Genomic DNA, 27,143 nt, shown 5'->3' with positions numbered 1-27,143 from the left:
TTTGGTCTACGGTGCGTGGTGATGACGGCGACGCGGAGGGGCTTCAAGAATTCTTGCACGCCGACGATGCAGTTGCGACAAACGAAGAATTGACTGACGAGGCGATCGTTGCAGCAGTCACCGGCGCGGAAGACGATGACAGCAGCGACGACGAAGATGAACCGGAACCTGTACAAGTTGTGTCTCAACAGGAGGCCTCAAGAATGATCGATTCCCTGGGGGACTTCATTTTTGCAAAAAACCTTTCGCTCGGACATGTTCAACATTTGGATGCCCTCCAGAAGGACATCGGCAAGATTGCCGCGAAGCAGTCGAAACTCGCCGATTACGGGTTTGTTTCAACAAAGAAGTGAGAAGTGCAAGCTATTTTGCCCTCATTAAATGCTCTTAGGTATTCATGTTTTCTTTGTTTTTTGGGGGGGCGCTAAGGGATTTTCAAGCTGAGAGGCAGCCGCGGCAACCTTCTCGTATTTTTCACAAGGCCCCTTTCGGGACCACCAAAACGATGCCTCGGCGGAGCTGGCATGTCACTTGCCGTCTGTGACCCCTCTTTGCAGTTATGCTTTTTTTCGTGCAACCCGTTTATAACAATTATCGGTTATAACAATGAAATTTTCATGGCACTTGAACATTGTTATAAGTGAACTCGACTGTATGAGGAGTCGCTGCTATTTTTGTTCGACGTAAATGTAACTTTTGCTATATATACTCATTGTAACTATACCGTGCCCAGAAATTGTTCGATATATAGAATAATTCAATGTAAACGGGTTCGATGTAGTCGGGTTCGACTGTATGTGATCGCTTATGGTGGGAACTAAACACAACTGACTAATGTCTCAGAACACTAGCATGATGAGGAGCCCCGTCAGGGAAGAGTGCTCGCGTATGGCCAACCCAGTGCAACCTCGGAACATCTAAGTGCCAATCGTTATAAAAGATCTGCGCCAGCCACCAGCATCGTTCTCACGTATTTCAAGTTTAGTAGACTTGAAATCACTATGCTGTGTCTACATTGGCCTCCCGTATGAGGTCAAGGGTGATGCTCAACGCAGCGATCACTGCGGTTGGTAATATGATACATATAAGCTTTGTGCTTCGGCACTGCCTGCCTTTCTATCCAGTAAAGCCGTAATCCAAAGAGGATCACAACAGACAAATGCCACAATAAGACCTGTCATGATGATGCCACATGCATGGGACATATGTAGAAGAAACCAATCTATAACCCAGCATCAACCAGTGCTTCGGATGCTCAACCACTCGTCAAGAACCATTTCATTTTGTGGACAAAAATCTCATCCAACAACGAGGTAGTCAGGCAATGTACCTAAAAATAACAGTTATAATGCTTGTCAAAGTTAACAGCACAACTTACTCTCAATCACATGCGCACACATCACGCTGGGTGCTCCGTCCACCTCAGCGCAAGCAGAAACTTTGGCCATGCCGACTTAAATCACTTCAGTACGTCTCGCAGAACTTTTTCCCACATAGAAGACCCCACACAATATGGCGGCGCCCCTATATAAAACTGAATTTAGGACGCCAGCTCAACAATCACTACAATAAGTTCAACAGGTAATGATCATGTTAAGTATGCATTTGCACCAAGTTACAAAGAACCTGCCTTTGTGTGCTCGATGATCCTCTGAAGTCCTGCACGAACCTGAGGCACAGTCAATGTCCTCATTCCATATTCAGTTACTATGTGGCCAACATTCCATACTTCTGCCTGTAAAAGAGATAAGGCTATTAACTACTACAACTGCAAAAACAAAATTAATGAGCAATCAAAAAGAAGCCATGCAAGAGTGAAAAGCACATCTACTTGGATAAAGAGGCACATGAAGTAACGCTGCAGCAGGGCAAAGAAAATCTCGAGCCCTTGCCCTTGCAAGTGCTTATTTGCACAAGATCACAAAAATTGTGGCTTCCACACAAATTTCGTGTAAAATATAAAACGTTTGGATAATTTGGCATTTTTTCCAGTTCCACGAAATCGGAAATGAAACTTGAAGGGGCACTGAAGCACGCTTCTTAAAGCCTAGGAAACACACTGAAATGAGTGGCTCTCAATGAGCATATTTTCGAAGACATTTTTTAAAAGGATTTAATACTAACAGCAATATGAGCTCTAAGTTTACCTTCTCCATCAATGCATAAGTTCCTCTCAACTAGGGCCTTTCTACAGCTTCTTTCTGGTCTTGTTGCCCAGGGGCAACAAGAAAGTTAACAATCACTGCTTCTCTGTTTCCTAGAATATCTGAAAGGGTGGGCAAGCATTTGTAAGCCTTGATTGGCTGGTATCAACGGGACCTGTGATGTTCTAACATACAGCAGAAAAAAATGCGGGGGCTGAGAAGCACCAGGACGAAGCAGGAAATCTATTGTGTGAGGTTGCAGACTCCCTGCATTTGATTATTATTTAGCGCGCATATTCCCAGTAGCAGTGTTAATGGGTCGAGCACTATGCTCAAAAAGTGTTTCAGTGCCCCTTTAAGTATAACGATACCTTAGATTGATGCGTATGACATGATGCCCAACTTTTGGCGGGCTTTGTGAAGGTCAGCCGCAGAAATACCCCCTCAAGTGTTTTATTATTTTGACCAAAAGTGACCTGAAATTACACGGTTTTTTTAATGGCTCATTTTCAAACTTCACTAGATCGAAAACACTTCTAAAGGTTTTTCAACCGATTTGCATTATGCTTTAAGCACGAGAACCTCACTTTACCTCTTCACTATGCACTATAGATGTACATGTCATTGCCACAAACGGTACCGACAAATGAGAAAAAATGCTTCGCTCGAAATCCTCATCGCTCGAAGAACAAGACTAGTGCATCGCTTTCACTCTCACTTTCACTGTCATACTTGAGCAGCGGCTTTCTTTTGCACGCATGACTCACATGCGAGCTGCCAGGCAGCCACTGCCAAAAGACTGATGCGGACAATCCGTCTAGTGTGGCATGTTGCAAACGAAGTGAAATGTGGCACAACTGCCTCACTAATGGGGAGATCGCAAGAGGCAGCACGTGGGTGACACGTGGACATGATTCACAGCAGCCGCCACAGACAGCCCTCCGCTCATCAGCGCTTTGTTTCTATAGAGACATCGTGCGCTACTTTGGCGCCATCTCGTAGCCATCGTCGCTGCAAAGCCCGTCTTGTGCGGCATTACACCTTTCTTCTCACACTTTCACCATAGCCTCCTCCTCCACTTTCCACCTCATGGTTTTGCTGCACCTTTCTCCTCTGCTTTCCTCTTCGCGCTCTCATCACTATCGCTGTCTTTCAGCTTCTGCTGTGCTCCCCATTCGTTTTCATCTTTCGCTGTGCTTGTTCAGACGGTTACGAGGGACAACGCCGACGCAGGAGCAGCCACCCAAGAGCTGCGCTCTAAAAGCAGCAGATAAAAAAAATGCGATAAACACAGGCACTGCGTTTAAAATGTAGAAGAATAAACTAAGTGGTCATGCAGAGTTCATCCAATTCACTTTGACAATGGGATTATTGCTGTTAACGAGCTGAGCTCGTCCAAAACAAAAAAAAACAGGATAGTGTTCACGAGCTGAGCTCATCCGAAACACTTAAGGGGTTAAGGTGACTTAAAAATTACAATTAATTTGAACTGAGGTGTCCAGTGCAGTGAAACTAAAGAGTTAGACGAACTTAAGACGAAGTCTATTAAAACGATGGTTTACCTTAGGGCCAACTCAGACTTCCCCATTCAAATGCATGTGAAACACAGGAGTGCGCTCAAACAGCCACTGAACTGATCTGAATGAAATTGGTTTTTTTAAAGAAAGTTGCATTCCACCAAATGTGGCAAGCACTGCTTGAACTTTAACATTAATTTTACACATTAGTAACTGTACCCTAAAATGCATGCCATCAGAGAATATGCGAGTTTACAGATTACATGATATTACTACAATGTTTACATGAGATTTGCTTAAGTCCAACTTGCATATTAGTGGTATATTTCAGAGCAGTCCTTAAGGTCCTTTTTTTTTTCCTGCTTTGGATAGCAAAATAGGCAAAGTACGCATAACAGTGATGCCTCATTTTGTTTTATTTTTCTTTATCCTTACATCCTTTTTAACCAATTAGTTGGGAAAAGTGTTGTACTTGCAAGTAAAACTTGAATTTTACTCTAAAGTATTTCTACGAAAAAAACATTTTCACACCATTTGCTACAAGAGAGCGGAGTCTGCGGAATTGTTAAATAAAAAATTGAGTATTGTGGGGATGCGCGACTCTCGCGCGTTCCTAGATATCTTGTTTTCCCCCATCTCCTGCAATCCCGCTTCGCCGCGTGGCCTCCGTGACGCCCGCGGCGGTCGATGTGGTTGAAGCGCAGCGTGAGAGATGGCGCGAGTGTCGCGCCGCTGCGAGGTTACTTGGGTGCGGGTAAGACAAGGCGCTCGCTCTTGGATTCGGGACAGCGAGCGGGACGGACGTGCCGTGCCGTGCGTGCGCCGACCCATGCTTCTGCGAGACCGTCTCGCGTGGCCGCCTTGGAATGCGCCACCGTTCGCGTGACAGTACGCACGAACGACCAGGCGTTGGGATCCAGCATGGGGCGAACATATTCGCTCGCTATCCGGTTGCGGTGAGTCGGACTTCTAGATTTGTCGCGCGCCCATCGGCATGTTTTGTGGATAGCAACTCGGCTAGCTGGTATTGATCTATGAAAGGTGCAATAAATGCCCTTGTGATTGTTTGCACTACTGTGTTGTCGTTCCTTTGTCCCAAGAGCACGGGAGGAGAACCCCACAGTGTCTACTGTAACAATGCCTTTACATCCAAACATTTCCTCACTGTACATTCTTTGACTTGGAGGTGAACCATCTCACATCATATGGCTCAAGTCAAACATCTGGCCTTGCTGGGATGACAACTAATTTCTGCAGTGCTCCTGTAACAATGCACCTGCACAAGGAGCGTTCAGCCTTGTTGGCAACTCCGAGAACTCAATGTTGTGTTCTATGTCAGGGATGGTGACATGGCAACGTGTATTTGTCTGATATTACAGTGCAGTTTTCTTACGACTTGAGCATCCCATTCTAATTTAGAAGAGCTTTGATGAAAGATGATGCTCCGTAAAGTGTAAATTGTTTATTTCTTTCATTGCCTGTCACTTTTTCAGCTCTGGCAGCTTACGTTGTCTACTCGAGCAGACTGCTCGCAGGCTTCATACGAAAACTCTTGCAGCACAGCGTTTCTGGCCTTCTTCTGGCATACCGAAATATTTTGTCGTATTCACCGCACTATAAGAATTGCCTCGCCCATATGTGACATGCAGCTGGCATGCGACTGAACCACCTGAGACTTGAAGGTAGCTCAAGGACAGTCACTTTTCAAGTCAGTCCTTATTATTGACTGGCATGTTTCAAATGAGAAAAACTGTAATTACCACTGCTGGATGCCAGAAGCAGAATTTCTATCTACAGCGACCAAGTAGCTATCTCCATGTTTTTTATGGTAAAAACAGTTTTTGATGAAGACGCAACATTGTGTGGTGGGTAGCCATATTGACGCTGCATCCAGGATTTTGACGGTATATCGCGGGATATAGAAAACACAGCGAGAATGCTAACTGGATGGGTACGTAGTACTAAAAATACACATTGTCTCATTTTTTATAAATCTACTGAAACGTTTCTTTCACAATCAAATTATATATTCATTAAGCAACATGAGCTGGTGTCACTGTGTGGTACTAACTATACAGAGTTGTATGAATATACGACAAAATGCAGCTAAATGTATTACATGGACACTCGCCAACCTCCAAGAATAATGATGACTGGCAGTGATAAATCACCACAGAAAAATGGTTTGAAACCATCAAATGGTCATTTAAGTTAATTCCTTACATGAAACCCAAGTCAATATGTGATGATAAACCACAATGTGCCACATTAGGCATCTGCACCAGCATGAAGAAGGCCAATATAATTATGTAGGCTAATACAGAGCTTTCTAAGGCCACAATTCACGTTGATACTAAATCGCAACGATACATGTCCAAGATGTTTCTACGGAAGCCGAAAATTACTTCCAGCACCAAAGTTTTGAATATTTGCAAGAATGAAGCCCATGAGCACTGAGAAGAATGCTTTCATTGAAGCTCCAGCAGAAGCGGTGAAGCCAAAGGCCATTAAGATATCTGCTGCTGCTGGCATTAGCGCCTGGTGTACCCATTGAAATATGAGAACTCTGGGCACCTTTCCTTCTCACACAGTATGCAGAACACTTCATTTTGCCACCAGTTAGTGTTGCCAGATTGACACTACATTCAAATAAATAGAAATAAAACTGAACTGAAAAAAGAAATACAAAAAAATTCAAACACAAATTTTCTACAGCACAGAATGTGCTCAAATTTTGACAACTTGCTGTTGGAAATGTGCAGTTTAACACGAGATGCATGATTCAGGTTAGAAAATTTGGTTTTAACTCAATTCAACAAAGAGGCAACAACAGGTAACTAAATACTCACTGCTACAAAAGATCAAGACTGCTGCAACTCAAGAAGAGTCAGATATATAGCAAAAAAGGAAAAAAAAACTGATAATCTCAAATGACCTCTTCATGGTTCGTCGCCACTAGGAATTTTGAGTTGTCTTCCTCTGCACTGTTGCCACCTCTTGCACCATCATCTGGCACATATGGACACCATACTACACGGCGATATTCACTTGATTCTTCATCAGCTGGCCGCTCAACCTAAGAGAAACAGGAAGATGCTTCTTGTTACATCAACATTGTAAAATACCTTTCACATTTATGCTGCGCATGATGAAAAGTTAATGTGACTAACAACAAAATAGCCTGGTTATCCCAGCTCCTTCAGGGCTTTTCCATATAGCTCTGCAAGCAACACAACACAAGAGGAAAACAAAAATATTGAAGTCACCTTCATCAAAAGAGTCGACGTGTTCTCGTGAACCTCATATACACACAATGTCCCAAACTCATCCACTATAGCCAGCATCACTGTGGTTGCAAGTCGGGCAAAGGCCATGTCACGAATCTGGCCTCTGAATCCTTTGACAAGGAGGCGCTCGCCTGTTTTCAGGTTCAGAACTCGTACTACACCCGCAGGAGTAGCTGCAGCTGAAAAGTGGGTCACAAACAATAAATTAATGGATTCAACAGAAACATCAACCAGCAACAAACACTTTTCAAACTTATTATGTTACTGTTGGCTTAATTACACAAATCTATCACATTTAACATGTGTATAAGCCTGAAGGGAAACAAATACTCTCGGCTGTTTCGTTCATGAACTTCAGATTTTGAAATATACTGCGAGCGTCACTTTCCAGAACCTGGCACCTCCATGTTCCACTACAGTCAAGCCTATTCATGACAGACGCAGTTAAGATGAACACTTGCTTCAACTCCCAAAGCAGTAGGTCCAAAGTGCTTAGGGACTAGAGTTCATAAAATTTACAAAGGCCAGAGGTGAATTGAATGTAATTCTGGGGTTCTATGTGCCAAAAAGCACAATTAGATTATGAGGCACTAGAGATGTAAGAGGTTGAAAAAACAGAAAATTTTGAGAAAAAACTTTTTTTTTTCAGTCAGGATAAAATTAGAAAAAGGAAAAAGCAAAAACAGAGCTTCCCCGCAGAATTCTGTTGCAATGCAACTCTTTCTACTTATTTAAAAATTTGACCAAGCGGAGTTTGAGAGTTTGCTAAGCACCCGGATCCATTCACGTGGTGGTTTTGCTTCCACCAATCCTTGAGCCTCCTTGCCTGTCACGTACTGCAGATTCTCCCGTCTTCTGTGGCATGTGAAAGAAACTAGTCCGAGTTTGGAAATGTGCATGCCAAGCTATGCAACAAGCCTGCAGGGGATAGCATGCAAAAACTTGTGTACGTGCACTAAACCTCAATGTCCAGAAGGCTTCATCTGCTTCACAGCGAAGCGTTGACGCATCAAGTGGAAATGCATTGGACACAGATTGATAGAAATGTCGGTCTTGACACCTTGGTGTGAAATCAATGCCTTGACGTGAACATGTGCCTAAATTTTGAACATGGAAGCTCTGCTGGGACTTTTGTGATGCAATAACCTAACAATTATATTCTTTTCAGTGTTAGAGAAATGTGTCCATTTTTTCATAGCGCTGTGCCACAGTAGTCTTTTTTTTTTCAATTTTTCATATTTTTCTGAAAAAGAAACATGAAAGAAACCAGTTTTTTTCCCTACCCTCAAGATTGTGAAATTTTACATCTCTATGAGGCACGTCGTGGTGGAATGCTCAGCATTAATTTTGACCCCCTAGGGTTCTTTACCACGCACCTAATACACGGTACACAGACATTTTTCGATTTCACCCTTATCGAATAAAGTAACTGCGACTGGGATTGAACCCGCGCCCTCAAGCTCAGCAGTGCAACGTCATAATGATGATGTGTGGAGTTTTATGGCGCAAGGGCCAGGTGTGGCCAAAGAGCGCCATGTCTGTGGTAATAAGTTTGCGGTGTAATTATGATTGCTATGAAGTTGGTGTGAGGTGGCTGTAAAGAGGCCTTAAAGTATACGCTCTAAAGTGCGTAAAAACTGTATGATAAAATTATGGCGATGACGTATGACTTGTACTATGAAAATTTAGATGCATATAAAAAGAATGATACGATAGGTAAAATATATCACGATTATAAGAAATGCCAGAGCACTACTGCCTCCTTAGAGCCCTTGAAGCACAAGGGCCTGGAGGCATGTGCTACGCAAAACAATTATCGCAGTGGCATCATCTCGAGAGAGGAGGCGCTACGAATTCATGGGACTAATAACATGTAAGACGACATCTCTGAGGAAACCTAGGGCACTGTCTGTATTAAAAAGCGGTTCTGGACCGAGAAACATTAGAGGATGAAGAGGAATGTGTCGGCGGTATGCTAAGGAAAAATATCTCTTTCACTCAGATTCGGCTTCCCGACACTCCAGGAGGACGTGGAGTACGGTCAGCCTCTCCCCGCATATACCACAGGTTGGAGGCTCACTTCCGGTGAGTAGAAAATTATGGGTGCCAAACGTGTGTCCTATTCTGAGACGACAGAATAGGACATCTGTTCGGCGCGATATTGTAGTAGAGGGCCAGAATCCTAACTGTGGTTTTATCAGGTGGAACTTATTATCCGTTTCCGCATCCCACATGTGTTGCCAGTGATCTCACAGCCTCCTTCGCAAGAAAGGCCTCAGATTTGTGACAGGCACCGCAGCGGTAGGGTTAACAGCTTGCAATGTGATTGACGTGGCCATCTCGTCCGCCAGAACGTTACCTTCGATTCCCCTATGGCCAGGGACCCATGATGATGATGATGTGTGTGGTTTAGTGGCGCAAGGGCCAGATATGGCCAAAGAGCGCCATGTCTGTGTTAATTAGTTTGCAGTGAAATCATGAGTACTATGAAGTTGGTGTGACGTGGCTGTAGAGGGGCCTTAAAAATGGTAGCGCTAAAGTGCGTAAAATCTGTATAATAAGATTATGGCGATGGCTTATGAAGTGTACTATGAACAATAAGACAATTAAGAAGAATGATATGATGTCTAAAGATATATCAGGTTATATAAGATATGCTAGAGCACTAATGCCTCCTTAGAGCCCTTGAAACACAAGGGCCTGGAGGCATGTGCTATTTAAAACAATTATCGCAGCGGCATCCTCTGGAGCGAGGATGCTCTACGAATTTAATGGGCTTATGACGTGTAGAACTACATCTTTTAAGAAGTCGAGGACTGCCTTGGTGTTAAAAAGCGGTTCATGACCAAGAAACATAGCCGGGTGCAGAGGGATGTAATAACGGTATGCTAGCGGAAAATGTTTCTTTCTTTCAGGTTCGGCTTTCCGACACTCCAAGAGGACATGGGAGACGGTCAGCCTCTCACCGCATCTACCACAGGTTGGAGGATCGTTTCCCATGAGTAAAAAGTTATGGGTCCCAAATGTGTGTCCTATTCTGAGGCGACAGAATAGGACATCTGTTCGCCGAGATTTTGTTGGGGAGGGCCAAAAACCTAACCGGGGCTTTATAACGTGCAGTTTGTTATTTGTTTGCACGTCCCACGTGCACTGCCAGTGACTTCGCAGGTTATTTCGTACGAAAGGCCTCAGGTCTGTGACAGGCACATCAGCGGTAGGGTTAACAGCTTGCGATGTGATTGACGTGGCCATCTCGTCCGCGAGAACGTTACCTTCGATTCCCCTATGGCCAGGGACCCAGCATATTATGATATTCTGGTTAGATGAGTACGCTTTACATAATACCGAATACAGTTCATTGAATACGGGATTTTTATGTTTGTAGAGTGACTTTAAGGCCTTCACGACGCTTAGAGAGTCTGTATAGATCGCTGCTTTTGAAAGTTTTGATCTTCTTATATGCTTCACGGCAGAGAGTAATGCGTAGGCCTCGGCCGTAAAGATGCTTGTTTCGGGATGCAGTACATCGGATTCCGAGAAGGATGGGCCGACTGCTGCATAGGATACCCCGGCATTTGACTTCGAAGCGTCTGTGTAGAAATCTGCGCAGGAGTGCTTGTACTGTAGTTCTAGGAAATGCATTCTGATTTCGGCCTCAGGAGCGTGCTTTGTAACTTTTATAAAGGATATGTCACATTGTATCACCTGCCACTCCCAGGGAGGTAAGAGCTTGATTGTGTGCATTAAGCGATGCTTGAGGAGTGGGACATGCACTTCATTGCTAAGCTCCTTCACACGCAGCGAGAAAGGCTGTCTTATAGAGGGGCGATTGCTGAAAAGTGTAGCGCACGTCATATCGGTAACGGTATCAAAACATGGATGTTCAGGATTTGAGCGTACTTTAAGGAAATATGTAAAGCTGTTGTATGATCTCTGTAGGCGGAGAGACCATTTGATTCGGCATATAAACTTTCTATCGGGCTTGTTCTGAAAGCGCCCGTGGCTAAACGGATGCCTAGATGGTGAACCGGGTCTAGCATCTTTAGCGCGCTTGGGGCGGCAGAGATATATACCACGGCACCATAATCTAATCGTGACCGGATGAGGCTCTTATACAGATTCATAAGGCACTTCCTGTCACTACCCCACGTAGTCTGGGATAGAAGTTTCATTAGGTTCATTGTTTTCAGACACTTTTCTTTGAGTTGTTTAATGTGTGGGACGAAAGTGAGTCTATTGTCAAGTATAACACCTAGAAATTTGTGCTCTTTGTTTACAGGTATCTGTTGTCCACACATTTGTAAGCAAGGATCCGGAACAAGGCCTCTCTTCCTTGTAAACAGCACACAAGAACTCTTTTGAGAATTGATTTTAAAACCATTTTTCTCTGCCCACCCTGACACCTTGTTCAAACCATGCTGTACCTGTCTCTCGCATACTGTGAGGTTACAGGATTTGAAGCCTATTTGAATGTCGTCCACATAGACGGAATACAATATGGCTGGTGGTAAGGAAGCACACAGCACTTTTGGATTGTGTTGGTGGATCAGTTCTTGTACATCATCAAGGTTTCTAAGGAGACCTCTGACGTTCCATTGTATGATTTGTGTATCCATATTTAATGTAAATTAGTGCTGTGCTTACGGAAACGGAAAGATGCCTTAGATTACAGAGCCCTTTCGAGGCCCTGTAATAGGTGTTTTGTTCTTTTTGAAGCGTTCGAGCGATTCTCGACGCTCCTTAGGCGTTTGGTGCGCCTTGGGGACAGGTGTAGTGTCCATTGCCTCGTGTGAGACGCCGGACAAGTGCTCTTGCGAGCGAGAGGTTTTCAGAGGGAGTCCCGCCTTGGAGGGCAAGACCCCTGCGCCCACCAGCCCGGAGGTCGATGGGGCTCCCTGAGGGATTTGGCTGCGCTGGCCGTTGCCAGCGCTGGAGGGGGCCTCGGAGGTTGGGGCAGCCTCGGCTGCGCCCACCTTCGGGGTCGATGGCTCCGTCTGCTTGGTTGGCGGAGCAGCGCTAGCTGCAACCACCGTGGGGGCAGATGGCGTGACTGCCGACTCACTGACTGTGGGTCGGACAGCCGCCGGAGGCTGTTGTGACGCTGCCCCCTGACGCGCCACATCGGCAAAGGTTTTCTTTGGCAGGTATGCTACCCGCCTTCGTGCCTCTTTGAACAATATATTCTTTTTTACTTTTATAGTCACAATTTCTTTTTCCTTCTTCCAGGAGGGGCACGACCGCGAGTACGCGGCGTGATCCCCGTCACAGTTTACACAGTGTAGAGAGTTCTTACATGCTTCAGTGGCGTGTTCAAGGGCACTGCATTTGGCGCATGTTTGGCGGCCTCGGAAGCTCTGCGAGCTGTGGCCAAAACGCTGGCATTTGAAGCATCTTAGGGGATTTGGCACATATGGTCTGACACAGAGCTTGATGTACCCGGCCTCTACAGACTCGGGCAGAATACTTGAACCGAATGTGAGTATCAGGTGCTTTGTTTGTATTTCTTTTCCATCCCTTCTTATCTTAATTCTTCTCACATTGACAACATTCTGATCACTGAAGCCCTCCAGGAGCTCAGCCTCTGTTAGCTGGAGCAAATCGTCATCCGAGACAACGCCGCGGGTGGTGTTGAGAGTGCGGTGTGGAGTCACTGTTAATGGAACATCTCCAAATGATACTAGACTGGGCAACTTCTCGTACTGTTTCTGATCATGGAGCTCTAACAGGACATCACCACTTGCCAGCCTTGATACCTTGTAGCCTGGACCAAGGACATCAGTTAAGGACTTGGAAACTAGAAAAGGGGAAATGTTTCGTACTTGTTTTTCTGATTTTTCTGAGTGGATCACATGGTAACGTGGGAAGTTTTGTCTTTGTCGTCCAAGGAACTGGAAAACTTCATCGGTGCGCCCTCTTTTCTGAGGGCGATCAGGAAGTGGAGGGAAGGAACTAGCCATAGAATAATGTAATTTTCGGCAATAACGCCAACCACCCACTGTGGAGCCCTACAAGGGGACGCTACAGGGACTGTAAAAACAGGTCCTGTAAGCGCCAGCTGTACGTTATCACTATAACCAAATATGAGATAACCTAGGTTGGCTATTCACACAAGGTTAACCCTTGCTGCCTGGAAAAATTGGAAGTGAGCGGAAGTTAGGAGAAGACAGGAAAGATGGAAAGTGAGGGAAAGACGAAGGTTGAAGGGAGAGCGAGAGACAGGAAAAGGCAACTACCGATTTCCCCCGGGTGGGTCAGTCCGGGGGTGCCGTCTACGTGAAGCAGAGGCCAAAGAGGTGTGTTGCCTCCGCCGGGGGGCCTTAAAGGTCCAAACACCCGGCATCGGCTCAACCCCCAGGATCCCCCTTTCCCCGGACACGGCTAAGCCGCGCACGGCTACACGCGGGAGGGTCCAACCCTCGTGCGCTCGGGTCCGTGGTGTCGCAACACACTGCAACGTCATAGCCCCTGGGAAATGGCAGTGGGTGGTCACAGGTGAAAATTCCAAGATCTAGAGGAAGGGAACAACACAGGGGCCTTCTTTGCACTCACCCTCTTCCCAATTTCAGGCTTTCAGCAATGTGGGTTTGGAACGCACAGTCAAAATAAAAAGTTTTCTAAAACCTAGTTTTGTAGAAAATTTATAGGTGCCTTAATTTACTCAAGCGGACTAAAGCAGTAATGTGGGATTATGATAATAATTGAGATTATTAGCACATTAAAGCAAGTGCAAAAAAAATGTTGTCCTATGCTCTTACCCTTTCTGGTCCAATGTTTCCAGCAGGAATCATTGGACTATTGCACCCAGCAGCAAGTTATCTTTCATGACCCTTTTGTTCATTATTTTCTACATTTATATTCCAGCCAAAGCTAATTTCCCCTATGCTTTCTTTGGGTTCATTGCCTGTTGGCTTTATATGGCCATGATTAACAAAATTCAAGCCCCTCGGTTTCCCTTCTCTCATTCTGCAGGCATCCTAACACACAACAAATATCCGACATGAAGAAAAAGCAACATCAAAACTGAGCATCAGCAACTCTATTACATAACTTGTCCATTTAGTGCTGCATAGCAATATGGTTCTTGATATTTCACAAATCTTGATACATCGAATGCCCCCCTTGCATAGGCTAGCAGTATCTTTACACCTCTGTGCAATGTCTTTGGACCATGCAGCCTAAGGTGGCCCAAGGTGGTGGCTTGCATTGGGTGACACAAAAATGGTCTTCAAATACTAGAAGCTGTATATACTGAAAAAAATTTCCAGATAAGCAGAACTTCAAGATTAATGAAATCATGAAAACAAAAGCCAGTAATATTCTCAACTGATCAATCTTCCATGCCTCAGCAACTTGACTCCCTGCACACAAGCAATGGTAGAAAGAATGGGGAAAGATAGAGCGGGGAGCATGGCCACCCTGTTTCCTAGGCAACATGCATGTAGCGTGCGAAATGTGATATCAAAAGAGTCCCCAAAAATCTTAGATACACTGCAAAGCTTTGTGGAACTCGTGTCATTCTTTTCCCTCAATCATGGGGCAAACTAGCAATGGTTGGGCACTGGTTGCACAGCGCAAATTGCAGAGCTGTGCTCGGCTTTAAGTGAAAAAGGGCAGGAAAGCAAAGTAGTTGCCCTTGGTGGAAGTTTGGTGGAAGTCACGTGTCGTTACCTTATTTATGGGGGAAATAAGAATGGCTGCTGAGGGCACTGATTGCTCTCTCTGACATGACCTTCGACTGCACAGCATAATGTGTGGAAGAAGCCCATGTCATCGACAGTGACGTTAGCATCCTACAAGAAATTGCGCAACCAGAAAGCACATGCTAAATTTGTTGATGTTGTTAATAATAAATTGCTGTGGCTGCAGAATTAGGTTTTCTTTTGCCGATACCGCAGTTGCACACAAAGAATTGAAACCTATGGGTAGTGGCTTCCCTGTTATTTTCACACTTGAGCCTTCGAGATATCTGGAGCAAAACCTTTTTGAGATAAGGGGTTTTAAAAAGCACATGGAATTGACACGTCATCAGGAAAATTGTTCAGATTATCCAATAGTTCAAGGTAGCAGTGTTTTAGTTAATAATGTTTTACTATATTTTGTCCGCATACTTTAGTGTTATGTTCAGTGTATTTGCATTTATTGAAAAACACAACTTTATATACAATATTGTTGGATTTGGGAATTGTGGTCTCGGAATTAGGCGTCATACTGAGAGTCGTGCCTTAGTCTACGCCGCCTATGCGGCTCGAAACTGGAAGCTGGCTTATGCCATAGAGTTCCATACAGTAATTACTAAAGGGAACTCTGGAGCTAGTATCTGTGGGAGCTGCAATCAGGGCGGTTCAGCCAGCATGGGAATTTATGGGAAGTACATAGATTTGCCTAAGCTTCGTTCTTCTGGCTTCAAAATGCCTCTACGACTTTGTTATGTTGAAAACGACAAATTTACGCTCTATCAAATAATTAGGCATTAAACTTGTAAGACGGCAGGATTTGAACACAGGACCTCTAGCACAGAGGCCCAGTATAGAAACCATTACGCCACGGACGCATGCATCGACAAGCACCATAGAACGGCCTTATAAATTTTTTGCGGGCAAGGAAGCGTGTTGAGACCCTTGGCACATTTCAATTTCGCCACCTCGACAGGTTGGGCAGTTGCAATTAGTAGCAATCATGCATGTTTGTGGAGCATTCGGCCCTTAGAAAAGTACAGGTAGCTTTGAAATTTAAGACAATGAAGACACATAAAGCGTAAATAAACAAAGCCACAGGAACGTCTGAATCCACGAAGATGAAGTACGAAGATGAGACAAATCCATGTACTACCTATCATTCCCATGGTGGCTCAACGATCGCAGTGCCAGAGTTCGCTCTAGTAATGATTGTATGAAACTCTATGGACTATGCTACTGGGGCGTCACACGGAGGCTAGCGGGCCCACGCCGTCGTCCGAACTTTCTCAACACATGTTGCTAACTTGGTGATGAGCTCGAGGTTGGGTGGTTGGAGGAAAAAAACGGGGTTTTTTTACACCGGTACTGCCGACTTATTGACACTAAAAGTCCTACTCATACTGGCAGCAGCATGGAGGGCAGTACACTGTAGCATGCAGCTACATGTCAGAGAACACTGCATCATTCTGGGAGACCACCACACACAGAGGATGTCTCCTGAAAACCCTCCATCTTCCTTATATTGTTCACTAGAGAAACGGGTAATGTCCTAATCACCAAGTACAGTGGTGTTCATATCGGTACAGCACACCGCCTCCGAGCATGAGAAAGCTGACAGTAAGCACAAGCGCCATGGCTCCAGGCTGATCCTGGAAAGGACACCAGACAGTGTTTCACCTATCCAGCTTTTCAGGACACGTACCACATAGTGCCCCAAGCGGCCGCGGCACGAAACTAGTGCGTTGTAAATGCAACAAGCAGCTTTTTCACAAATAATTAAACCTGCAGGTCGATTATTGAAAAAGGCAGCTGACAGACATGTTCTACAAGACAATCCACACGAGACAAATGCAATGATCCCACTGTGGAAAGCTAGAATTTCGTCCCCAGATTGGTTAACGATTCAGCAATGGAAGCCTATGGAAACAACAAAAATTTGTACTCGATTTTCGAGACAAAAAAGGTAACTGTGAAAAAACTATGGCTGCTATCATAATAGCTGCTACAGTGTATGTGGTCTGGAGACTCAGCTTTCGGTTGATGCCTATCTCAACTCTCTACACATGGCGTAGGCAAATGGATGGCAGCGGATGTGGAACATCCACGGCCAAGGTTTGCGAGTGGTGGCACTGGCAAACACTCAGGGTTAGTTCTAGTAGTAACAATAAATACCCCAGAAAAAGGATGGGAGAATGGCACCGCAGTAACTCAATTGGTAGAGTATCGCCCAAGTAATGCGAAGACGTGGGATCATTCCCAGCTGTGGCAAGTTGTTTTTTCATCCACTTTCATTTCCATTAATTTATCATGTCTTTTAATTCAATTAGTTAGTACAAGTAATTTCCCCTGTGTTGTCCTTGCTGTCTTTGTTAGTTAACTTCTTACACTGTTCCCAAAAGCGATTTTTGAAACACAGCCGTGCAAATTCACGTGGTATATATAAAACTCGAGCGTATCACTCCTGGAGCATTGGAAACAGTGGCTGAATGGTTTAATCACTACCATCATTCATGCCATGTCATGCTGGAAGTGGTTCGATATTGTGCTGCGTGATTTTTTTTTCACGCCACGTAGATCTTAGTTCGACAGTCTCCCACCAAATGGCCATAACACAAAATTCAATATTTGCTTTCGGTTTTGGTTTCTTCAGGAGTGCTCTTCAAATATTATATTTTCCATTTATACTTCCCAAAATGCAGCAGTGGGTTGCTCATTTGTTAAGTCATCACATTTATTATCAGATTTTATTCCTTGGGCAACATAACAAGAAGCATGCACCTGTATTTGTGTTACACTAAAAGGAAGACAAAAAAATATTGTGCCTTGTAGCATGGACATGGGTACTCGGGTATTCTGGACGTTGCAGCTTCACCATTCTGTGGAGCTTCACGGCAATGCACATGCGTAAATGAATGGGACAAATTTTTTAAAATTTTATTTCAATATATCGACTGAGTATCAACAAGTTTCAACTGACTGCGCCGAGAGGGTAGTCCTTTCTAACAACATACGCATTTATGGAACTTGTAGTCGGAACATTGATAGTGCGTTAAAGCAGTGTTTTGGTCAGGGATGGGCAGCTACGTCACGACAGGAGCAAATGGTTTTGGCCCTCTCGGCAGAGGGCACATTGACTTGAAGTGCTAAATTTAAACCTTAAGGTGATTTATTACAGCTGGAGTTTGAACGGCAATTGCAGAGCGAGTGTCAGTCTGTTTGCACGCGTATGTTTTTGCAAGGAAGTAAGGAAGGAGTGGGAGTGTATTGGGGACGAGGACTTACGGAGTCGCCATCTGTCCGAAGCGCCTTGCTTCCGTAGTATGAGGGATAACGCGACACGCTCGTCTTGGGTTTGCTGTCCGCACACAATAACAAACACCACGTGGGTGCCCTCCTGGACATTTCTGTAGATACTCTCGAAACGAAGGAAGTTTTACTGTCAAAATAATAATCTTGGGCAAATAGAAAGAACAGAATGATTTAGAGACACCACCTCTTTACGGAATGCGTAAAGTGAATGCCCATAGCACGCGGTCGCCGCGATGGAGTCCCGCACACTGGCTTCTTGCGTGAAAAGTCGGCAGTCACTAAGGGCAAGCTATGCGAAGTATGTTCTTATAGCAAGCTGTCTGTATAACTAAATGGAGCATAACAGAATGAAGCCTCAATGCAGCGATCACATGGGTTTGCAGTGACAAAATGCACGTCTGCATACATGTCCATGCACAATGTGTCGCTTTCGCTGCGAGCGGGTTTTCACACCATGTTGTGAGCGTTAGGCCGCAGCATATGTGCATTTGACAGTACACAAGCAAAAATTGTTGCATGGACCCTATCAGAGCCGTTGAAAAATAATTTTGTTATAGCTATAGGGACTTCGACGCCTACAGTGAGTTGCAATGTGCCATCGCGACGATTTTTTTTTTTTTTTCTTATGAAGTCTTAGACAATCGCAATAACATAGTTCAAGTTGCATCGCACTGTATGTTTATCGGTCTTCTCAACGAGCAATTATCTGCTGCTTCATTTTCAATCCAGTGCATTATTCATTGTTTGGATCTACCCAAGCACAAGCACATGCCATGCCTTTTTTTAATGTGTTTTTACCGGTCCCTTTCCATTCCAGTGAACTTACCAGTATCTAACATCAACTAGTTCAAAGACCAAAGCCTCACGAGGGTTTACTACGGTGATTTTGTGACAATTAATGCTGACATACATACAGTCACGTGAAATACGAGCTCCAACACAGTGCCTGTGGTGGAACTGGCCCCTGGCATTGACACATGAAGTGCTGGTTTAATAAATACCAGTAATCATAAAGTGTTTAGCTTTTGAATTTTTGGAATGTCGATCCTGCTGTGCATTCTTGGGGCCACTTTTTACCACAAGCACCAAGTTTTAGCTAATATTGAAAGCAACTGTACACTTTTTTTCTTCTTTTTTGAGTGAGCTTTCTTTAGCATCAAACCACTGTTCCAAAGTTGTCAGTTAGCTCAAGCCGCACCAGCACATATTTCTAATGTCCAGAATGCTGTCACGGATTCAACAGCAAAGATGGTTATCTAATCAGATTGCGCACATGAAGCCAATACTGGTGTACATTCTCCATGACATCTGAACATCCGAGTTCGTGCTGCAATGTACAAGCATTCCAGTCTGAAGATCTGATGCCTTGATCAGTAGATCAGATTCAGAGGAAGCACTACCTTGCGCACAGCCATCGTTCTGCTTTGAGTGTTAATTTTTTTTCCAACGCAAGCTCGTCTTATAATGAGTTAGATTCGTGACTCACTCTTTTGGAATTGCCTTGTTCTTCACGTCACTGCAATGTGACAGTATAGACGTGCTACATCTTCATTGAGCGAATACTGGGAAATGGACTAGTACATTTCTTGCGTGCGCATTTAACTGCACATATAATGAAATAATTTATTATTCATAACTTACTTTTTAATTGATGAGGTTGTAAAAGACAGCACCCTTAGAATTATATGATGTCTTAAGAATAAAGATAATTTAAATGCTTATTAGTCAGTTTTCACCTCATAACAAGGAAGGAAATTTCAATAAATATATCCTTATAATAATTAAAAGAATATCCGCCTGACAATGTTTCATCCGAGTTCCCCTTTGCAAGCATATACTGACCTGAAGGTAGTCCGTATTATGGGCCTTTGACTTATGTAAACCGCCGAACAAAGGGTTATTCCGAATGTTTCATATTTCAGGAAGGCATGTTACCCTCCTGCGCTTCACTCCGGTTCGCAAACGCGCACAAGATTAAAGTGCTGCTTGAAGTGCGTCGTTAGTCAAAACCCACGAACTACCGTAACTCACCTCGCCTATATCGCCGTCATTTACGCTTAGATAAGACATGTACATTTTAAATCAACGCATCACGAATCCAAAAAGAGCTACCTGCAACCAGCCCAGCTAGCTTTCTTTCATTTCGTAATGTCCCGAGAGAAATCAGGTAGGCCACCGACAAAGGAAAGCGCAACATCACAGAGAAAAAGACGGACAATTGAACAGGCAAAGGCAGGGAGGCAAACCATGGACATGCCCATAGGTAGAGAGTTCATTCTTCCGGGGGGGGGGGGGCCCGACCAGCTTTCTGAACCCCACATATATTTCTTGCACTTGAAGACACATTGTGTGACCTCGAAGAATTGATCCCTGAAGTGACGGCATTATATGGGTATATACAAGACATCATAGTAGGAGACAGTTCAATTTCACAGCCCGAGTCCTCTCAGTGGTGTAATCTTCCTTCGTGTAATTGTCGTACAGTAGAACCCCGCTGTTACGTTCCTCACTGCTGCGTTTTCCCGGCTGCTACGTCGCTTTTATCCGGTCCCGGCATAGCTTCCATAGGATCCAATGTATAAGGAACCCCGATGTTACGTAGTAGTTGTGAAAACGTTCCCGCATGATGCGTCGCAACCCGAACCCGCCTGGGCTAAAGTAGGCAACGCGCTCCAACCGCCATTTTGGCTTTTGACGAGTTTTGACCGGGCTTGGCTATGGAACTGGCTGCAAGAAGCTGCACGCCAGTTCGAGAGGCCGCCACTAGGTGGCCATTCGTGTAAAATGCTCTCACTATCATCACTATGATTACGGTCACCGCATGGTTTGTTGGACGGCTCGACTCACGGAGGAAGGAAACTCGGGAGAGGCCCTGACGTCACTCTTTGTGAAGCTGTAGCTAAAGGGAAGCCGGAAGTTGGCGTTGCTCATGGCGTTGCTCCGCCTATCGGGCCAGCTCTCCTTTCTTGTTTACATTTCTTGCGAAACCACGCCGCGCTGCGCGCAACCGGGCTGCTCGGACGCGCGCGCTCCGCAGCAATACTAAACAATCGTTAGCACGTTAGCATGATTACGCCAAAGAGGGCAACATTTCCCACGGATATTCCTTCGTCCGTTGCCATTGCCGTGACACGGTGACGACAAGGAGCACGAGCCGCATGATGCCAGGGAGTTGCCAAATCCTAGCTTTGGAGAAGCCGTCGCGGCTCTGGACCTCCTCCGCAAGTACGTCGCACCTCACAGCGACGCTGACAGCAATGCGGCCTTCCAGGCTATTGAGAAACGTGTGGTGATTTCTAGCGAGTGAAAGAAACAGCAAGCCACCATTCTAGATTTATTTTTAAGTTCTAAGCGCACTTTGTGGAAATAAATTGTCTATAGTTGAAGCTGCACTTTTTTCATTCATTTTCGGAGCTTTCCTCACTGTTGCATTTTCCCGGCTGTTACGTTTTTTTTCCTCGGTCCGGTGAAAAACGTATAAACGGGGTTCCACTGTATACAGTAAAACCTCGTGGTAACGAAATGGGATATAACGAAGCAATCGTGGTTCTCCTTGAAACTACTATAGGTGCCCATGTATTGACAACCTCGTTTTAACAAAGCTAAAATTTCGTCGCAAAGAGTATAACGAACCTTTTTTTTTTTTTAGAGCGCAGCTCTTTGGCGCTTGTTCCTGCGTTTCGCGGCACCGTCGTGCCTCACCATTACCAGCTCGGTAGTCTGGGCTAGCGCGCTGCTCTAGCTGCGCGCACTCTTGGCGCCATCTCTCACGCACAATGTGAGCCTTGCTCTCTTCCCTCCTCCTAAAATGCCACCCATGCGCGGCAGCAATCAAAGCGCCGGCTCCAAGGCGGCTGATCTGGATTAAGGGCTTTAATCTCGATGATGTGCTCCTGCCCAAGCCGAAACGCATAGCCGCCACCGTTCGCCACTGCGTGTACCCCTTCTCCCCATCCTTTCCTCCGTGGCAGAGAGTGCACGAGAGCGCGTGGTGTTCTCCGGTTGACAAAGCGCCGGCTCAGTATCAGCGGGTCACGGTTCCCACTTTCCAAGCCGAAACGCAAAGCCACCTTCAGTCGACTCGCTAGAAGCATCAGTGGCGTCAGTCAGCCGCTGCCATATCTTCATCGTGCAACGTTCCTATGCGCCTACACGCTGCCTCCTGCAACCTCACGATAAGCGAGGCAGCAGCGCCAAGCTACGTTCCGTTTGCGGCGGCTGGTGCGAAATGTTCTGCACCGGACTGATTGGCCTAGGCTCACAGACGGTTAATATTATAACATAATCCGTCTGCCTATGTAACAATTTATTCTCAGCCAGTTCTTTCCGAGCCATGAGCGAGACAACCGGTTCATCTGCCGCTGTTGTTGATCGAGCTGCCCAAGCAGAGGCCCAGCGCCGTCACCGCCAGAACCCAGAGGTGCGCTACGCCGAACCAGGCATTGGTGCAGCAAGTCTAGCATATATCCATCTATTTCTCCGACCACAAAGCTACCTTCATGACAATCAAGAACTGGGAGTGGAGTTTTTCTTGAAGTGAAGAATAAAAAGTAACTGCACACACGTCTTGCTCGAATTATTTGCCTCAGTACATAGAAAAGTCGAAACGGATATAGAACTGCACTCAAAATTTCGCATTAGGAAGTAACGTAATCGTCAGCAATTTTTTTCTTTTCCTTTTTTTTTCCACAACGAGCATTTGCTGACCATTTTGGTACCCGTCAGATCAATTTCTTATAGCGCGCAACGTTCGCGTCTCCCGTACGCATCTCCCACCCTCCCCTTTCCCGTGGAACTAGTGGACCCACCTGCTCTTTCGCTGCGTGCGTGGGGCGGCACCGACTGCGGTTTTGTTGTTGCTTGTCGTTGCCTCCGTGCGCATCAACAATATCAGTGTTTCTATTGGTTCTTTTGTACGCGTTTCTGCCGCCAGAAAGGAGATTGACGATGGCAAACGGAAGCGCAAAACGATATCAATCGAGCAGAAGGTGGCTATGCTGAAAGCCATGGAGTCGACGTGAAGAAAAAGAAAAGGCTGTGGGGATGCGTGACTCTCACGCCTCCCCTGAGATCTAGTTTTCCCGCATAGCTCGTCTCCCGCAGGGCGGCTTTGCCCGTCGCGTGACCTGGCGCCCGCGGCGGTCGGAGTGGTTGAAGCGCAGTGCGAGAGATGGCGCTAGTGTTGCGCTGCGGCGGGGTTACTTGGGCGCCGGGAGACAGGCGCTTCGGTCTTTCCCGGCGGGTCGGCGAACAGCGTGGACATTCTGCGCGCGCTGCGACCATGCTTCTGCGAGACCGCCTCGCGTGGCCGCCTTCGAACGTGCCACCGTTGGCGTGACCGTACACGCGAACGACCAGGCGTTGGGATCCAGCATGGGGCGAACATATTCGCTCGCAATGCGGTCGCGGTAAGTCGGACTTCTAGATTTGTCGCGCGCCCATCGGCATGTTTTGGGGATAGCAACTCGGCTAGCAGGCATTGATCTATGAAAGGTGCAATAAATGCCCTTGTGATTGTTTGCATTACTGTGTTGTCGTTCCTTTGTCCCAAGAGTACGGAGGAGAACCCCCTATCTCCCACATCTGGCTGCCCAACGTGGACCTCTTGGGGCATCGGACGATAATTTTAAGTGTTGCTTCGTTCAAGACCTTTGTTTGAACCGAAGCGTAGGCCTAGCGTGGATTTTGATCGCTAGCGTCGGTGGCGTGCTTTCTTGAGCGAGGCGACGGTGGCTGTAGTCTGTTTGAACTTATCAACATGCAAAGCCTTTTCGCAAGTGTTTTTTTTAATGACATTCGTCAGTACGAGAGCCACGTGGTCTGCATCCTGTGAGAGCGAGGCTGAGCGCCCGCGGAGCAGTGGCAAGCCTGAAGCGAGTGAGTACGGAAGCCTCGTGGGTGGTCCGAATTTCTTATGTAAATAGCTTCTTCTATCTCTTTGACTCGGATGAAGTCGCGGCTCTGGGAGCCGGGTGGCCGCGGGCCACGGGTGCCACGACGGGCTGACTGGTATTGCGGCCTGGCACCGGGCGCTCCGACACCCGTCTGGGACGGTGGGCGCCGTCAACTCGGATGCTGTGTGCACCGAGCGGAGTAGGACCACCTCACAGAGCTGACGTCTCCTCGCGGCTGCCTGTTTTGCGCTCATTTTGGGTTTTGTTTTTGGATGCCGGTTGTTGTCAGGGTAGCGACGATTTAGGCCTAAGGCTTTACGAAGCTGCTTGTCGCACGTGGAGGGACACAACCTGGTGGACCGTGGCGTTGAGGCGTTGCAATTTGCTTCCCTCATTCTATTTAGCCTCGCACGAATTGAAATTACTCGTTCGACTCAAGGAAGCGAGCTTCGTTCACGTGAACTTAGCGACTGAGTAGCCGCCCGATCTTTTGCTAGCCGAGTCGAACATCGTACCACGTGGGCGATGCGCATGCAGAATTCCTCTCCCTTGCACTACTTTAGTGTTTGCCGAGTGTGTGAAGTGTACGCAGCGTGAATGGAGTCACCCCTGGCTTGCTGTCACCTGCACATCGTCTGCGCTGCTGCTCCGGACTACGATCGAGCCACCCCGGGCGATGGTGATGCTGTGGCCAGTTCGGCGCAGCGACTTCGGCGGCCTCCTGCATCCAGCTCACAACCCTCGGCGGCGGACAAAGGAGCCAGCGGTCACCGACAGCTACGGCGGCTCTTGCCATCAGGGCGCGTCGGCGCGAGCGACACTTGCTCGTACCGACTACTGCGTCGTCGTTTCCGGAGTCCTGGCCTGGAATCGTGCCGTCTTGTCTGCAAAGCTGCTGCTGTGACCGGCGGACGCCAGCGGTGTACCCCTAGGATAGTCGGCTCGCATGTTATAGACAGCGTGTGGACATTTCCCCGGCACGGCCACTGTTGCATGTACCACATTGTTCGCGAAGCACGTGTTGATGTTAGACTGTGTGAAATGTTTCGCCGGAATATGTAGTGATTTAAGGTTGGGGGGATGTGGGGATGCGTAACTCTCACGCCTCCCCTGAGATCTAGTTTTCCCGCATAGCTCGTCTCGCGCAGGGCGGCTTCGCCCGTCGCGTGACCTGGCGCCCGCGGCGGTCGGAGTGGTTGAAGCGCAGTGCGAGAGATGGCGCTAGTGTTGCGCTGCGGCGGGGTTACTTGGGCGCCGGGAGACAGGCGCTTCGGTCTTTCCCGGCGGGTCGGCGAACAGCGTGGACATTCCGCGCGCGCTGCGACCATGCTTCTGCGAGACCGCCTCGCGTGGCCGCCTTCGAACGTGCCACCGTTGGCGTGACCGTACACGCGAACGACCAGGCGTTGGGATCCAGCATGGGGCGAACATATTCGCTCGCAATGCAGTCGCGGTAAGTCGGACTTCTAGATTTGTCGCGCGCCCATCGGCATGTTTTGGGGATAGCAACTCGGCTAGCAGGCATTGATCTATGAAAGGTGCAATAAATGCCCTTGCGATTGTTTGCACTACAGTGTTGTCGTTCCTTTGTCCCAAGAGTACGGAGGAGAACCGCGTATCTCCCACAAGGCACAGCGTTGAGCACGCTGTTGACGATTTTGAGCAGCAAAGAAGCTGTCACCAGTGCTGTCGCACGTGGTGTAAAAGGCGACAGAAAGAAGCTGTGAGCCTCTGCTTTCGAAGCTGTAGAGAAGGCGGTCTTCAAGTGGTTTTTGGATGCAAAAGCAAGCGGCACTCCTGTGAGTGAGGCACTGTTGCAGCGCCAAGCGAGGGACTTCGCGTGCATCATGAGGCACGACGATATTGTGGCGAGTGTCGGCTGGCTACAGCCTTTCAAGGTGCGCCACAACATCGTCGGCAGGGTTGTCAGCGGGGAAGCGCAGTCTGTCGACTGCGAAGGTGCAGTGGCGTGGGTGGAGACAAACGTTGGACAGCTGCTAGAAAAATACAGTGCCAAGGATTTGTTCAACACGGGTGAGACAGCCCTGTTCTACTAGATGCTGCCACAAAAAAACTTAGCCCTCAAAGGTGAACGCTGCCAGGGCGGTAAGCAGAGCAAGGTCCGCGTAACTGTGTTGCTTTGTGCCAACATGGATGGGTCGGAAAAGGTGCAGGCCCTCGTGGTCGGCAAAAGTGCGTGACCACGATGCTTCAAAGACAAACGAAAGCTCCAAGTGAGGTATGTGTCCAACCATAAGGCTTGGATGAAGAGAAATTTTCGCACAATGGCTGCGGGAGTGGGACAAGCAGCTGGGCAAGCTGAACTGGAAGATATGCCTCGTACTGGACAACTGCGCAGCCCACCACACTGCCGCTGTGCTCAAAAACATCGAGCTATGCTTCTTGCCACCAAACTTCACTGAATTTGTGCAACCCCTCGAGCAAGGAGTTATCATGAACTTTAAGTCGGGCTACCGGTCACTGGTCAATAAACTGGTCAACTGGTCAATAAACAAGGCAACTGGTCAATAAACCCACACATGCTACCTGAAGGCATCAATATTGCCGGTTGTTTTGGGTGAGTTGCCTTCACCCAAAAAAGATCACGTTCTCGTGACGCCTGCGGCAACAAGGACGTTCCACGTCCGCCGTCAAGGTCTGTGAGTGGTGGCGCTGGCTAACACTCCCAGGCTTCTACTAGTGCACATAAATACCCAAGAAAGTGGTTGGGAAAACAGCGCCGCGGTAGCTCAATTTGTAGAGCACCGCACGCGAAATGCGAAGGTTGTGGGTTCGGTTCCCACCTGCGGCAAGTTGTTTTTTCATCCACTTTAATTTCCATTAACTTATCGTTTCTACATTCCATTTATTAAGCACAAGTAATTTCCCCTATGTTGTCCTTGGTGTCAGTGTTTGTTGGCTTCTATTGAATGCGGTGTTGTCTTAGAAACGTGCCGTAGAAAGTTATACTGCGGTGTATATATACTGCGGTGTATATATACTGCGGTGTATATTAGTAACCGAGAAATTGAGGTAAATGCATGACACCATTTGAGACCCCCCAGCGACATTCCGGTACTAGCCCGATGACGAAGGCACTCCTCATCATAATTTCTGTCACTAGTACTCAACTACTCGTATTAAAAAGATCATTTCATTAGATTATAAGACGGAAGAAAATGGTACTTGTCTACTTCTATTCGATTCTAAAAAAATAACATTTTGACGTTACCCTTCAGTAGTATGGGTGGTCGAAAGGTTTCGTTATCGCTCGACTCTGCGCCACGCGTGCTTTGGAGTTTCAGTTGTTTCGTTA

The 27,143-nt window shown here is 46.7% G+C and overlaps 1 protein-coding gene across 6 annotated transcripts in view; it reads right to left on the bottom strand.

Annotated features, from left to right (window-relative positions):
- Ge-1 (Enhancer of mRNA-decapping protein 4 homolog Ge-1) overlaps positions 1-27,143 on the bottom strand; it is a 222,399-nt gene that overhangs the window by 163,559 nt on the left and 31,697 nt on the right. For all 6 annotated transcript variants that reach the window (XM_055063694.1, XM_055063698.2, XM_055063697.1 and 3 more), the window contains exons 5-7: positions 6,928-7,127; positions 6,597-6,737; positions 1,631-1,735 (exon numbers count right to left, since the gene is read on the bottom strand). In XM_055063694.1, coding sequence (XP_054919669.1) covers positions 1,631-1,735; positions 6,597-6,737; positions 6,928-7,127 — 446 coding nt within the window. The remainder of the gene's footprint in view (positions 1-1,630; positions 1,736-6,596; positions 6,738-6,927; positions 7,128-27,143) is intronic.

Source organism: Dermacentor andersoni, chromosome 1 (assembly GCF_023375885.2).
Source record: "Dermacentor andersoni chromosome 1, qqDerAnde1_hic_scaffold, whole genome shotgun sequence".
In the NCBI taxonomy this organism is placed as follows: domain Eukaryota; kingdom Metazoa; phylum Arthropoda; class Arachnida; order Ixodida; family Ixodidae; genus Dermacentor; species Dermacentor andersoni.
The sequence above is the reverse complement of the archived record's forward strand: the minus strand, read 5'-3'. Positions and strand labels throughout refer to the sequence as shown.